This window comes from Apteryx rowi, unplaced genomic scaffold (assembly GCF_003343035.1).
Source record: "Apteryx rowi isolate R43461 unplaced genomic scaffold, aptRow1 scaffold_6, whole genome shotgun sequence".
NCBI classification, from domain to species: domain Eukaryota; kingdom Metazoa; phylum Chordata; class Aves; order Apterygiformes; family Apterygidae; genus Apteryx; species Apteryx rowi.
This window is the reverse complement of record NW_020450871.1, coordinates 6,819,129-6,833,098: the sequence shown is the minus strand read 5'-3', so window position 1 is coordinate 6,833,098 and position 13,970 is coordinate 6,819,129. Positions and strand designations below refer to the sequence as shown.

Genomic DNA, 13,970 nt, shown 5'->3' with positions numbered 1-13,970 from the left:
CGCTTCCCAGGGTGCACCGGGCGCGGTGGCTGTCTGGCCACGTCCCCGGGCCACGTCGCTCGGTGCCCGCTGAGCTTTCGCCATCTTCGCTCCCCGGCTCCGGGCTGCGCTGCCGCCTCTGCCGCCGCCATGAACATCTTCCGCCTCACCGGGGACTTGTCCCACCTGGCGGCCATCATCATCCTGCTTCTCAAGATCTGGAAGAGCCGCTCCTGCGCTGGTGCGTGCGGAGGGCCGGCGGGCGGGAGAGCGGCCGTAGCGGCGGGACCGGCGAGGCGGCTCGGGGCTGCCGGCGGCTGAGGGGGGCCGCGCTGGGGGCCGCTCCCCTGCCCCCCCCCCCGAGGCGGGGGCGCCGGGCTCGCCTCGGCTGCCCGGTAGGGGCCGTTTCTTCCCCGAGGGGAGGGTCAGGTGGGGGTGGGGGGCAGCGGGGGGTCCCGCCCGCCCCCCTCGCCCGGGAGGCGGCTGTGGTAAACGGCCGTGGGGGGGGGGGTTAGTCCTGTCTGAGGCGCCCCTAAAGCCCCCTGGGCCGGAGGGCAGGCTGCCGCGCAGGCCTGGCCCCGGGCAGGTGGAAGAGGGGCCATTGCTCCCCCAGCACGGGGGAGAGGGGGCTCCGCGGCCATCCGAGCCCGCCCCGCTTCGGCCCCCTCCGCAGCCGGAGCGTGGGGAGGCGGGTGGGCTGCAGGGGCCCTCGTGGGAGCTGCGTTTCTGCGAAAGGCTTGGCGCTTGTGATTATTTGCACTTTAATCCCCACGAATGGCCACTTTCGCCGTCCCCCGGGCGGGTAGTTCGTTCCTTATGTAACTGCTCGGCCGCAAGCGAATGAATGGGGAGGCCGTTTCGGAGGAGGGGAGGGAGGGAGGAATGCGTCTCCCGCAGGGCGGGCAGCCTCCCTTCCCCGCTCCCGGCGGCGGGCGGCTGCTACCGGAGAGGAAACCGGGCTTATTTTCTCGCCTTTTTTTTTTTTTGACAGTGCACAATATACTGTCTGCTTGTTTACTTAGCAGCTTTAGACCCCGATGTGTGAAAGCTAATTTTGGTGCAACGTTTAGAGTAGCTGACTTGCAGTTTGCAGATCCTGAAGTTTCTTTCGCTCCCTTCCTTTTCCTCGACACGTTGGTATGCATTCACGGCAAACAAATGCACTCTCTTCTGCTTCCTCTCCTCCCTGCGGTAGGAACTAAACTGTGATTCATGCCGTTTTTAAGGGTTCTGGAGTGTTTTCCTATCTGTACGAGCAACTGCAGTAGAAAGCTGGAAGAGGCTGCCTGTTTGCAGGCTGGAGTGAACAGGCTTTTAGTAGGGATCCCTGGCCTGGTCTGACGTGGCAGCGGGAAGGTGTGGCGGGGAGGGAGCTGGGTCCCGGCCGCCCTCCAGGCCCGGCTCCCGCGGCCCGCTCCTCCGCCGCAGGTCCTCTCAGCGCCGGTGGGAAATGCTGCTGCTTTCTCCTGTGCTTTGTATGCGCTTGCTTTAATTTCAAGCGATGTAATCTGCTTTTTCACTTCTAATGTACAGTATGGTGGTTGGAGGGAATCACTTTGGAAGCAAGCAGTTCTTGTAACAGCAACATAGTCGATTATTTCAGAAAACTTTAAAAAAAAAATTGTAATTTAAAATGGGCATTTTGGTGCTCCATATTATACGGATCAGGCCGACAACCCTGGAAATACTATATTTTGTTGTGGACTGGCGTTTGACTGAGAGTTTGACTTTGACTCTTCGTGAGCATCTCCTCGTGAGCATCTCCCTCATTAATAAGAGTGATTATTTCTGAAACCATAGTTTGCTATGTGTTGGCACGAAATACTGCTGAAATACCAAGTTTACAAAGTTGAACAGATGTGTGTGTAAAGTCTTCAATTAAGAGTGTAAGTGAGGAATTAGTTTAAACTGCACCCTGAAAAGACTAAGAATGGGGAGATGAGATTTCAGCTACAGGTAAGAGAAGATGCAAATTCTGTGTGTTTTCCTATCAAGTCACCTTTTTCTGATCATTTGATAGTGCAAAAAAAATCATAGTAAACAATCAGCTTTGGTTGAGAACCATGCTTACTGTATATGCATTTTTTAACTTTATAAAAGATTTCAAGTAAATTACTCCACAATTCAAATACAGTGACAGTTAAGGACTATTGTTTCTGAGGTTATGAAGCCCAAGAAGCTCCTTCCCAATGATCTTTCCTGGCTCAAGCTCTGGTGGATCAGGAATTCTGTGTAGATCTGTCAGGAGGGGCTTGTTCTAGAACTCCTTCATGGAGTTCTGTCCTCTTCCACCTTACCTGAGAAATGCCATCAAGATTGCAAGCAACAGAAGAGTTAATGATCTGAGAAATAAACATTTCTTCCTGTCTAAAGAAAGAAAATGAGAAATTCTCCTGCAAGGTTAAAATTTGTAGTGGGGTTTTAGTCAGGAGATTCCCAGGTGACCTTTGTACATGAGGTTATTTACATAGTTTAGTGCAACATAACAACGTAACCCAGTCCCATCTTTCCAGGTAAAAAGTGATCTGATGTTCTTTTCCCTAAGTCATATAAGACTGAGGCTCTGTTATTAGAGACTTACTTGTAAGAAAGAAGAATCATGCCAATCGCCATCTTTAGTACTGCTCTTTCCAACACAGGGAAGTAAATATTACATAGGGCCCACAACCCTTCCCATTACCAAATTGGCCAGCTTCTGCTAAAACACAAACATGTATGTGCGTGCTCTTTCAGTGGAAAATGTTGTCTTCATTCATTTTCCTGGGCAAAAAACTGAGATAGGATGCATTTGCCTGGGATTCTTTTTTGGGTGTCTTCTAGTTCTGCCTGACTCTTTAGGAGTAAATCCATATCCGTTTTCCCTTTAATGTCTGAGGCCTAACAAGTTTGGCTAGAATGAGATCAGCACCTCAAAGGAGCATGGGATTTTATTTTTGGGGCTCCTTCCTGTTCCTTGTAGTGGTTTGTTGTTGTCAGTTATCCTTTCTACCACTACTTAAAACTTAATATATTCACACAAAATATGCCTGTCAAGACTTTTACAACAATAAACCCTAAATAGTTACTAGTTAATGTGCAGCAGCTGCTAAATGCCTCTTATTAGAGGGGTTTATGTAATTCTTTAACATTGCATGGTAATTAGAGCAGTTTATAACATGTATAAACATATACTTGCACTTCATGGTTGTTGTGGACTAAGGATACATATGAGCGAACCAGCAGCTGGTTTAACTGTGCACTTTCAAAGCAGTAGAAGCTTAGAAAATAAATAAAAGCCTCTGAATGATTGCTAAGCGGTAGTCTGTGATCCATGAAGAGCTGGCAAGCCACATGGTGTCGACTCCTCTCTTGTAGCTGCATCTGCGTGTGTCTGAGGCCTTTGTTCCAAGAGGAGCTAGGAGGCCTGTAAAAGCAGCTGGAAATGAGAGGGAGACAGCCTGTATACCTCTGCTGCAACCTGCTGTTTCCAGAAAAGATGCTCCAGTCCCCATTTCCTTTCCTAAGAATTGACTTCTGTAATTGAGAAAAAGAGGTGAGGATAGGAGAATCTGCATTATGAAGCAGTTTGTGTTTTCAGTGTTTGACAAACTTACTCTACAATTTTTTTTTTCCTAATTTAGTCAATATGTTAAAAAGAGAGAGCAAGAGGAAAGTGAATCAAGTCATGATGTTCTATTCAGAGCTGGCAAGGGGACAATTTTTTGCATGACTGGTTATTTGAGTTTCCAAATTAAGAATGTGGGAAAATGGTTGCCACTCCAAATAGCAGCTCAGAAATAATTATTGGGAATTGTGGAGAATGCTGCAGGTAACTCCATTATTGACGTGTATGTTATAAGGAGGACATTCATATGACTTGAAAAATCCTGTGCTTTCAGACATTGTCATGTTCTGACTGTATTTTCTAATACATTCCAAGTGAAATTAGATTGCTTGCACAGCAAATTACTGTCTGAAAATTGATTTGCTTTTTCTCAGTGTCATTTGTCAAGTGTTAAAGGTGACCTGCAGTTGCAAGGCTATATGCCGGTAGTCGGTATAGTAGTCAGCATATGCCGACTACTCTGAAAGACTAGGTTAGATGGTCAATGTGTAATGCTTTTGATAAGTGTTGCTGTCTCTCATAATTATGTTTATGTATCTACTGTGGACCGGATCAGATGTTATATTGAAGACTTCAGGCAGTACTTTGGCATAGGCTGTAGCTGGTTTGTCTGTACTTTCTCCAAAAATGCTGCTTTTAGGCAGGTTTGGAGTTTCTTTTCTTTTTTGACATTTGAGTTTAGAGTTTTTTGGTTTTGTTTTTTTAATGTTAGTAGTTTTATGTTAGTAGAACTAGAGAAGCTGTGGTTCTGTGACCGACTTGGACCTCATGCTGAACAAACTAGTTTTTAATTAAACATTTCTAAAAAGTCCATGAAGTTTCAATGGCAATATATGGACTTATTAAGGAAAGCTTTAGTTTGCAGACTTTACAGTTGTGATATGCAGTTTGTGATTAGATAAGTAGTACACAGGCTCCATAACCAGGCTGCCTGAGTGCCTCTGCTGCTGCCATAGCACTTTGCCTAAATCACAATAGCAAAATGAAGTAGACCAGAATGTACTGCAGTTTCAGCTCTGCTGTCCTCCCTGTCTGTGAAAATCAGCTGAGCTTTTGAATTGTAGCATTTCAGGCCAATCTAGAGAGCAGAAGTTGGAAAAGGAGTTTTTCATGTGTGAGGATGAAAGAAAAATGGCAGGTTTGACTCCTGGAAATTTAAGTCCAGAGCTATGGAAGAAGAAATAAAACTGTGTTTGTTTAGCTCCAGACCTAAGCAATGTTTGCAGGAGTGAAAGGAGAGGGAGGAGGAGGAGAATAGGTCCAGTGCAGTCTCACTTTATTGAAGTTGCCAACCAAGAGCCAAGGACAGCACCATAGCAGGTATATTGATATCCTCCTTGAAGTTTCAAAAGGGGATCAAAATCATTCAGCAGAGCACGTACCTGTTTCCTCCCCCTGATTTTGCTAGTGGTACAGATCTTTCTCCCAGTTTCTCTCTCCATAGATTTTTGGTCTAAATCTTCAACTCTGTCTGCTCTGTCCTGGTTAACTTGAAAATTAGTTTGGACTTCACTTTCAGATGTGTTTTCAGGAACACTTGACTATTCTAAAGATTCAAAATTCAGTGAAAACCTTAATTAAAATTACAAGTTTTTGGCCCTGAGAGGGAAAGGAAGCTAGCAGTTACTTTGAGGAATTGTCAAATGATTACATTTGTATTTACATGACAATACATCCAAATCCAAATGTATAGCAGTGATTAATAATTAATGTATTTTATATGCTTTTTTTTTTTTTTTTTTTTTCCTGCTTGCGGTTATTTACTAAAAGGAAATAGCATGCTAAATAATTCAACTTAACAAGGTACTGTATCCCTGATGCTGTGTGGTAACATGGCCAGGTGGATTTCTGTGTCTTGCAGGTCCTGAGCTCAGGACAGTGTTACTTGCTGAGATGTTTTATTGGCCTGAGAGCAGGGGCTCTGTCTTGAGTTGTAATGCCAGTGAGCGCACCTGGGCTACAGCTGAGAGTGCTGCTTCAGCTATTTTTGCAATGCTGTTCTATTTCAGGGAGTGTTAAAAATTCATTTTCTAAACTTTGGAAAGTTTTTTAAATGCTTGCAGCTTTTGTTTTATAGTTTTGCAGTCTGCTTAACTGTAGGTTTTGAGGCATTTACTGTTCACTGTACTACACTCGCTTATTGGCAGTCGGCTTGTTCTGTAGGTAGTACATGAAGCTCACCTAGAAAACTTTTCATATGTGAAACCTTTTTAATTGTTACAGTTCAGCTGCTCTTGAGTTTCAGCCATTCCCGTACTTTACATATAAACATAAAGTCCATTTATTTGGGACAGCAAATTCAGTGTTTCCTAAGCCTAAGTGGAAAAGGAGTTCAAGAACCATAGGAGTTAGCTTTTCTTCTAATTGTTTTAGGGCGCTTTGATAAAAGCCTTTCTTAGAGGTATCTCAGTATAAAAGGGGCAAGGATTTTCAAGCTTGCATCATAGCACTTTCCTATAGAACACTTTTACTTTCCCTCTCTTTCTTGCTTTTGAACAACGTTTGCATGCTTAGCTAAATGGATTGAACTGTTTTCACCCTGGATGACTGAGAACAAGAATAATTAGGATAACAAGATAGAGGCATAGGCTAGGTGGTTTTGTCCCCCTCTTGTAACACACCAACATGTCACTCGTGGAAGGATGCTGCATCTGACTTTTCAGAAGCTTTAAGTGACTTAAATCCCTATTGTGCAAAGCTTTTGGGCAGTGTTTAACATTTGATACAGTTGTTAGCAGTATTGTGGACTTCAGAAACTCTACTCTAGTGGCTGAAGTTAAGTGCAAACACACTTTTGATGTCAGGGCTTTGGCCTAAAATCAAAAGTTACTTTGAAGATGAAATGTAGGTGTCTGTCATTTTAGCTGTCTCCTCTACTTGTTGGGGTTTTTTATTATTATACTACATCTCTTTTTGACTGTTTGATAGAACTTATTTTTTCCACCATATTGGCAATTAAATCTCGGAATTGAATTGCCTTATGTATTAAGATCATTGAATTCCTTTAGAATCTCTGTTATAGGTGCAAATGTCTGGTTATCGCTGGGATTTGTAGTGTCTGTTGCCCTTGTACCTTTCTAGCTATTCAGCATTGAGAAAATGCATTGAGGCATGTGACAGCACTCTGAGTGGAAAGCTAAATGGCCTTGCTGCATAGTGCCCAATGATAATGCGGAACAGATAGTGCAATCACCAAAAATATCATCTGCAAGCTATCTGCTGTGACTGAATAACTTCTAAATCTTGTGTAGTGCTAGTATCTTTTCCAATTCAATGATGTATAAGTAACTTACATTCACAGTACTGAACTATATGAACTTACATTGCTGTTTGAATAGCTTGATTCTGGGAAGCCTAGATTTTTGTCCAAATTGTGTAGTCAACTTGGTTAGAAATAAGCTCTCATCCTCAGCATCAAGTGTTTTAAAAAACATCATCACTTTTTGTATAATTAATTATTTCCTTTATTGCTTTAGGTATTTCTGGGAAAAGCCAGCTTCTGTTTGCACTGGTCTTCACTACCCGTTATCTGGACCTCTTCACTTCATTCATTTCATTGTATAACACATCTATGAAGGTAGAGTATCCTGAAGAGTTAGAAAAGCTAGTAATGTTGCATGCAGAGTTCATAATTTCATTAATCAAAGCCTCTTTAAATGACTCACTGTGTAGTTAATGCAGAAGAAGTTTTAGAAGGGCTTTGGATAAAGAACATGGAAAACAGATTCACCACCCTATGCTTTCTGCACTCTATGCATTTTTAAAAGGTTGTTTGTATGGGGACTGTGACACTTAGAACATCTGCCATTCTGGTTATTAAAAAGCCTGTAGAACAATGTTTTTTCAATAAATTACATTTCTCATTTGAGGCATTAGAACTTAAGAAAATCTCTTTTTATACACTGTAAGATAAACCAGTTCTCAAAATGAGTGACCAGAACTAGTGAAAAGTTTGCAGGAGTACACCTTAGGACTGTAGCTTCTACTAAATTTTACCCCCTTCACTTACCTGTTAAATGTTAGTAAGGCCAAATTTGTTAGTTTTATTTATCTCTGCTTATATCTGACATTAAGTACAACAAGAAAATAAAGCGGCAAACTGGGAGAATACAGGATATTTGGCATTTGTGTCGCCAGAGCAGCCACCTCGAATCTAGTTCTTTTATTCTTGGATTTTCTTGAGGCTCTTCAACTTTAGTTCAGAGGATAATGCAACCTCACCAAGAGCAAAAATTAGCCAGTCAGTAACTCAAAAAGTATTGTATAATTAGGAAGATAATACTGTAAAAAATATTTTAGGTCTTAGACTCAGACTGTTACTTCTAAGAAGTTAAATATGAGTATGATTATATTTTAATAGTAACATGAGTCTAGATGAAAAGTTGTGGATTATATAAAATGTTCTTAAAACTCAAGCTTTTTTGCTGTGGGATTTCTGCAAATATTGAAAGCTAGTGTTGGGTGCACTAAGGGAGCAGCTATTTCTTTGCAATTTATTTACATGATTTGGGGTCGTGATGATGTGTTTTGTTCTGGAGGGCAAACTTCCCTTGTACCCAGAAGAGAAATGCATGTGGGAAATCACACATACGATATGCATATTCATACTGAAATCAGTCTTTCCTGTAATGAGTGGTCCTCTGTTCACATCTAATATTAATATGAAAAAAGAAGCCTCTCTGACAGTTTCAAAGGTTCCTGCTTAAAGACACTGTGTTAGTTATTATTGACATTTCTGTCCATCATTGTAGTACCAAGAAAAAACTGCTTAAGAAGTGCCCTTAACACAGTTTCTTGTTCTATCTGCATATATTTAGGATATATTGCATATATTACACAGATGTAGTACAGAACATAAGCTACGATACAAATAAGCTTACCCAGAGCATGACTAGCGGAACTTTCTCATCTGAGAAAAATGTTGTCATCAGTGGCAGAGAAGTTGTTAATTTCTGTAAAGTCAGGATTTCTTTCAGTATTTTTAGAGAAATGTTAATTAAACTACAGATGCCAACTTGAGCTGTATCTGTCTGGCAGTGATCATCAGATATTGAGGAAAGTACTAGCTGCTTCTGTGCTCCAAGAATATATACAGAAATAGGCAAACTGGCACTTTATGCCTTTCTTATTGATCTGTAGGCTTCAATTTTTGTTGTTTGTAGCATTCTGCATCTTGCAGTTGCTTTTTGATAGCATCTGTTTCTGAGTACTGGCTGCATTTCTGCCAGTGCACTCTACAGTCATTATTCTGCTATTCTTTTATTTTAAAATTACTGTTTTTAAAAAGAAACCTTTCTGAGTGTCCCAAAACGTACTATAATTTTTGTGAAGAAACCTTTAATAAAGAGTTGGGGGTTCCTTCACATTTCCTTAGTGTCTTTTATGACTACATCCATTACCATGAGTTTACAGCTGTAGTAGGGATTGCCTAAATCTGGTAACTTGTCGTGTGGTCCTTTATCTCCAGCCAGCCTGGATGCTAGTGCAGGAAGGAGTCTTTGGATTCTGAGCTCCCTAACGCATTATCTGTAGTGTTTTGTATCTGTGAGCAAATGCTTTTAGTGATTAATAGCATCTGCAAACAGTGGGTTTGTTTGCTTTTTTTTATCTGTTTCTTTTCAATGGTGAAGAACCCACACTTAATCTAATAAATGATTTAGAATGTTTCATCTTTATGGTGAAATTGAGACAGAAGCTAAATTATTTGTCTAATCTACTGTACCGTGTTGTCTTCAGGACAATGTTAGCTCTGTCTTGATGATGGCAGATTCACCTTTGGAAAGTCATTTATTCTTTCTGATTCAGTTTTCTCTTCTGTAAAATAAAGCTATTTATCTACTTCACAGGGAAGAGCTATGAAGTCTACAGTGCCACAGTAATTAAAAATAGTAAGGTTAGACATTGTCTGAAGCTGAACTCTGGTTCAGTGCTTCTAGCCGTATGTTAACTTACTAGCTTTTATGGCTTGTTGGTTGATGGAGAACATTGGCCACCTCTCTTCAGATTTTAAAGCCTTTTAAAGATCTAAATCAGATCAACTAATTTGTGATATGTTAAATGGTTGAGCCTGGATGGGGCTTGTTGGATAGGTTTTAATGGCTACATGAGCCACACCATCCCCAAGCTTTTTAATGTAGAAGACTCCTGTTACTACTGTATGTATGCAGGTGTACATTCTTTAACTCAAATGTTTTGGGCAGATGCTTCCCCTGCAGTAGCAGAAGTGATTTTCCTTCTCCAGTCAGTCCCTCAGTTTTGCCTATTCATGAAAGGGTCCCTCAAGAAAGTTTGGACAGTCGCCTTCAACCAGAGGCAAGGTGATGTTTTATTTTAAAGCAACAAAACCAGCAGAGCCAAGAGTCATTGGTTTTGAATTATTACTCTGCTGAGAAAAGCTAAATACCACCACATAGTGTGAAACTACAAAAACATGTAAACAAACAGTGAATGCAAACCACCAAAATAGGTAAAGCTTATTCCTCTTAGTGCCTGGGAGAATATATCTTCTTTTGATGAATTTGATCTAATCCTGCACCTTGCCATGTTTTCTTTGTTTTTTGCTCCTCACTCTTTAGCTTATCTACATTGCTTGCTCGTATGCCACTGTATATCTGATCTACATGAAATTTAAGGCCACTTACGATGGAAACCATGATACGTTCAGAGTGGAGTTTCTGGTAGTTCCTGTTGGTGGACTCTCATTTCTTGTCAATCATGACTTCTCTCCTCTGGAGGTGAGTTGATTGTAGGTGGGGGGGCTTGTACTTTTTTTTTGTCTAAAATATTTAGAACATGAAGATAAATATTGCTAGGCTAAGTGAGAAAAGTTTCTAAAGAAGCCTACATGTAGTAGATTTCTGCTAATCCTATTTCCTATTATGCATCTTCACAGTGTAGACTTCTGAAAATTTAAGGCACCTAAAGAGACTTATTGTCAACATTGATTATTTTATCAAGCAGAAAAGTATCTTTTCCCAGTACACCTTGATTGTTATATTAATTTAATAGTATACTTCCTTTTGTTACCTTAGATAAAGAAATGTGTTAGAACAGGCAGTTTGAGTAGTTGACACCACCTGGTGAGAACAAAGGGAATTATAATCCTTTTTACATTTTCTATTGTATCACAATAGACTAGAGTATTTGAAGGAATTATATTGTATTTTTTAATGCAGTTATGTGTTTTCCTATCAGAAAAATGATTTGAAAAATGTAATTTCAGAGAGTTCAAACAGGTAAACTTTCCACAAAATAGAGAATAACTTTATGCATTTATTTTAAGTGGACTGAGCTGCATTTTTCTATTCATTGGAGTTGGATGGCTTTATTAAAGAGTACAGGAATTCTAGTTGCAAAGCTAAGCAGCTGATTTTGAGAGTCTCTTGCCTGCCAAGAGTTCATGGCATCCCAGGGTTGATTATGAAATTTTCACTTAGATTTTCCTGTACCAAGGAAAGTTTGTCAAAATTAATAAAGTTACAGAGTGTAAAGTCAAGTCAAATATCTTCCTTGCTTCTGTGATCATTAAGACAGCTGATTTTTTTGATTTTTTTTTTTTTTTTTTTTCCTTCCTCCCCCCTCAGATCTTGTGGACCTTCTCCATCTATCTTGAATCAGTTGCTATCCTCCCGCAGCTTTTTATGATCAGCAAAACTGGGGAAGCAGAGACCATCACTACTCACTATCTTTTCTTCTTGGGTCTGTACCGTGCCTTGTACTTAGTCAACTGGATTTGGCGCTACTATTTTGAGGGATTTTTCGACCTCATAGCTGTTGTTGCTGGTGTGGTCCAGACCATTCTTTACTGTGACTTCTTCTATTTGTATGTTACGAAAGGTAAGTACTGCAATGACTTGCAGCTTCAGATTGTGGAATGTAGCCTTTAGCGGATTCATAGGGATCTGCTATACAGATATTGATAGCTGTTAATTCTCTGCGAGAGTTATCACTGTAATCTCCTTGATAGATTTAACAAGTACATTTTCTGCTAGTTTGGGGCCTTCTGAGGACTGTTTTGAGTATGGATGGAATTGTGAGTGTTTAAATGTTCTGATGAGCTTCATTGACACAGTTAAAATAAGTATGTCTAAATACACATTGCAGTTCTTCAACAAGCATGTTCTTCACGCTTCCCCGACAATGTTCTGTTTTGTGCTGATTCAGCACTTAAACCTTTCCTGCAGTGTTTTAACTATTGTAAGAGTCCAAAGGGTTGTGGATGTTTCTGTATATGCTAAGTGTAGAAGCAGTCATTTCTGCTGGGTCCATTAGTATTTCTGCCCTTCTCTGCATTCCAGCTTCCATCATATAACCACAGAGATATTGTGGCTGGGTTATTTCAGTCATAGCTCTAAGAAACCACAGCCACAGGCTGGTATGTCCTATGAGGATCAACAGTTAGGATTCCAGGGTGCCACAAGAGGGCAGGATTAGAACAGTTTATTATTTCATCATAGTTTTGTTTGCCTAAATTGAATAGAGGCAAGCTTGGAAGGACCAACTGTAGTGCATCCCTTGTAACAAAGTTGCAAAATTTTGGTAAGTTTTGGTCCCTTTGAATTTTTACCAGTTGTATACTTCTAGATAGCATCTGGGTTGCTAATGGTTTTCTTTCCTGCTTTTCTTCACAGTACTCAAGGGAAAGAAGCTCAGTTTGCCAGCGTAAGTGCCAAAAAACCCTTCACCAGCATCTGTCCTTTTGGATGCTTGGACAGAACAATCCTTATCACAAGCAAAGGTGAAGATGCTTGAGACAGAAAGTCGGAAACACAGCTCTTTATAGTGCAGGTAGTCATCAGCGGCTCTGTAAGAACAGAGGAAAAACAACCAGCAGATTTCTGTTTGATGCATCTTGCCTTTATCTTTTTTATTACTATGTATAAAGATTTTTTACATAAAGAAACTTATACTGTATTAATAAATTCAGTGTATAGTTTCAATTGGAATAGTTCCAAAAGTGAGATTTTTGTGAGATTGTTAATGACCAGGAACAAGTGCAAACTTTTTTTTTTTTATTTTCAAGAATTTCTTTGAAATGACTTTTTTTTCAGTGCACAAATGTGTGCATTCTTGATGGATGGTAGTCATCTATTCTTTCCCTTTTGATTCAATTTTCATTCCACTATATTTATTTTTTCCAAAAGGTGAATATATGTCAACTGAAATCTGAAACCACCAATGTTTGATGTGATGTGCTGGTGCTCAGTCTTTGTGCCCTCTGCTGACGTGGAGTTCCTTATTTAAAATGTGTGTCGGTGCCAGAAGGGGAACAGTCACACTTTGTTAGGCGTTTCTCTTCTAAAACGGGATGATGGCAAGAGGACAGTAAGGAAATCACTTGTGGCCACAAGGATGTGCCCTTTCCTGTGTTGCCATGATATTTGGGAAGGTAATCCCAATAATAAAAGCACTTGGCGGTGCAGGTCATGAGGGATAAGAGTTATGGTTATATTGTTTAGTGGCAAATGTTTGTAACTGTGTTCTTTGTTCAGGAAAAGAAGGTTAAATATCTTGAATGTACAGCCGTATTCTATCACTGCAGCTGTAGAAATGGGAGACTCGTAAGTTGTTGATTATAGTAATCTGTAGGTGATCACTTTAAATAATGTCTACACTTTCTTTTTAATGAATGCTTTATAAGCAACATCCATGTTCAGCTTCAAGTGGTTTTTGATGTCACTTTTGGATAGTTAATATTTTTTTATAAACTTTTCAAAATCAGCAGCACCAGTTACCATTCTTTATCCTTTGAATGATTCCCTTTTTTTTTTTACTGAGCTGTTGCATGATTTATCCTGTGTTACCATCCTCAATAAACATTTTATGAAACAGTGAAAATGGCATTTTTATTTCTGAATTAAGGTTCTCTGTTAGCCTGAGGTTGGATGAAAAGTGCTAGCAAGGGCAGTTGTTTAGCTTCATTAGTCACTGTATTGAAACATGAACTGTTAAAGAGTAGTGGGGCGTTGTCACTGAATAAAGTAACAGCGCCTCAGTCCCAGGTCTTCTGCAAGCGCTCCAGCTCGTGAGCGCGACTCGAACGAAGGAGTTCAAGCCGATGTGCTGCACTGGGCCTTGAAGGTGAGGGTTTGATTCTTGGATGCATTTGTTTAATCTTAAATCGTGTCTCTTAGTTTCCCGTCACTATTCCCCTAGTTCGTGATGGCTGTTCTCCTCTCCCAAATGGGGATAGTGTTTACCGTTTCCAAGTGTATGCTAAGATACCACAGCGAGTGTGAAACCACCATCTGTCCCCGTACTGAAATGCAGGCTCCTGCCTGCCCGCCCCTAGGGCCACGTGCGATGTGTACTGTTCGTGTGAGAGAAGGTTTTCCAGGGTCCCTGCAGGAATTACTTGCTGGGGAGTCGCTGGCTTTGGGGCCTCGCC

The 13,970-nt window shown here is 40.8% G+C and overlaps 1 protein-coding gene and 1 long non-coding RNA gene across 2 annotated transcripts; both read left to right on the top strand.

Annotated features, from left to right (window-relative positions):
• The first annotated feature begins 15 nt into the window (after nucleotides 1-15).
• On the top strand, nucleotides 16-13,420 carry KDELR2 (KDEL endoplasmic reticulum protein retention receptor 2). Its single transcript, XM_026083149.1, has 5 exons — nucleotides 16-220; nucleotides 7,060-7,160; nucleotides 10,159-10,317; nucleotides 11,167-11,419; nucleotides 12,214-13,420. The coding sequence occupies exons 1-5, from the start codon at nucleotides 130-132 to the stop codon at nucleotides 12,246-12,248; spliced, it is 639 nt and encodes a 212-aa protein (XP_025938934.1). The 5' UTR covers nucleotides 16-129; the 3' UTR covers nucleotides 12,249-13,420.
• Nucleotides 545-5,293, top strand: LOC112974317. The gene is made up of 3 exons (XR_003256244.1): nucleotides 545-1,935; nucleotides 3,334-3,511; nucleotides 3,600-5,293. It is a non-coding gene; the product is annotated as an uncharacterized LOC112974317 (long non-coding RNA).
• Nucleotides 13,421-13,970: the final 550 nt, after the last annotated feature.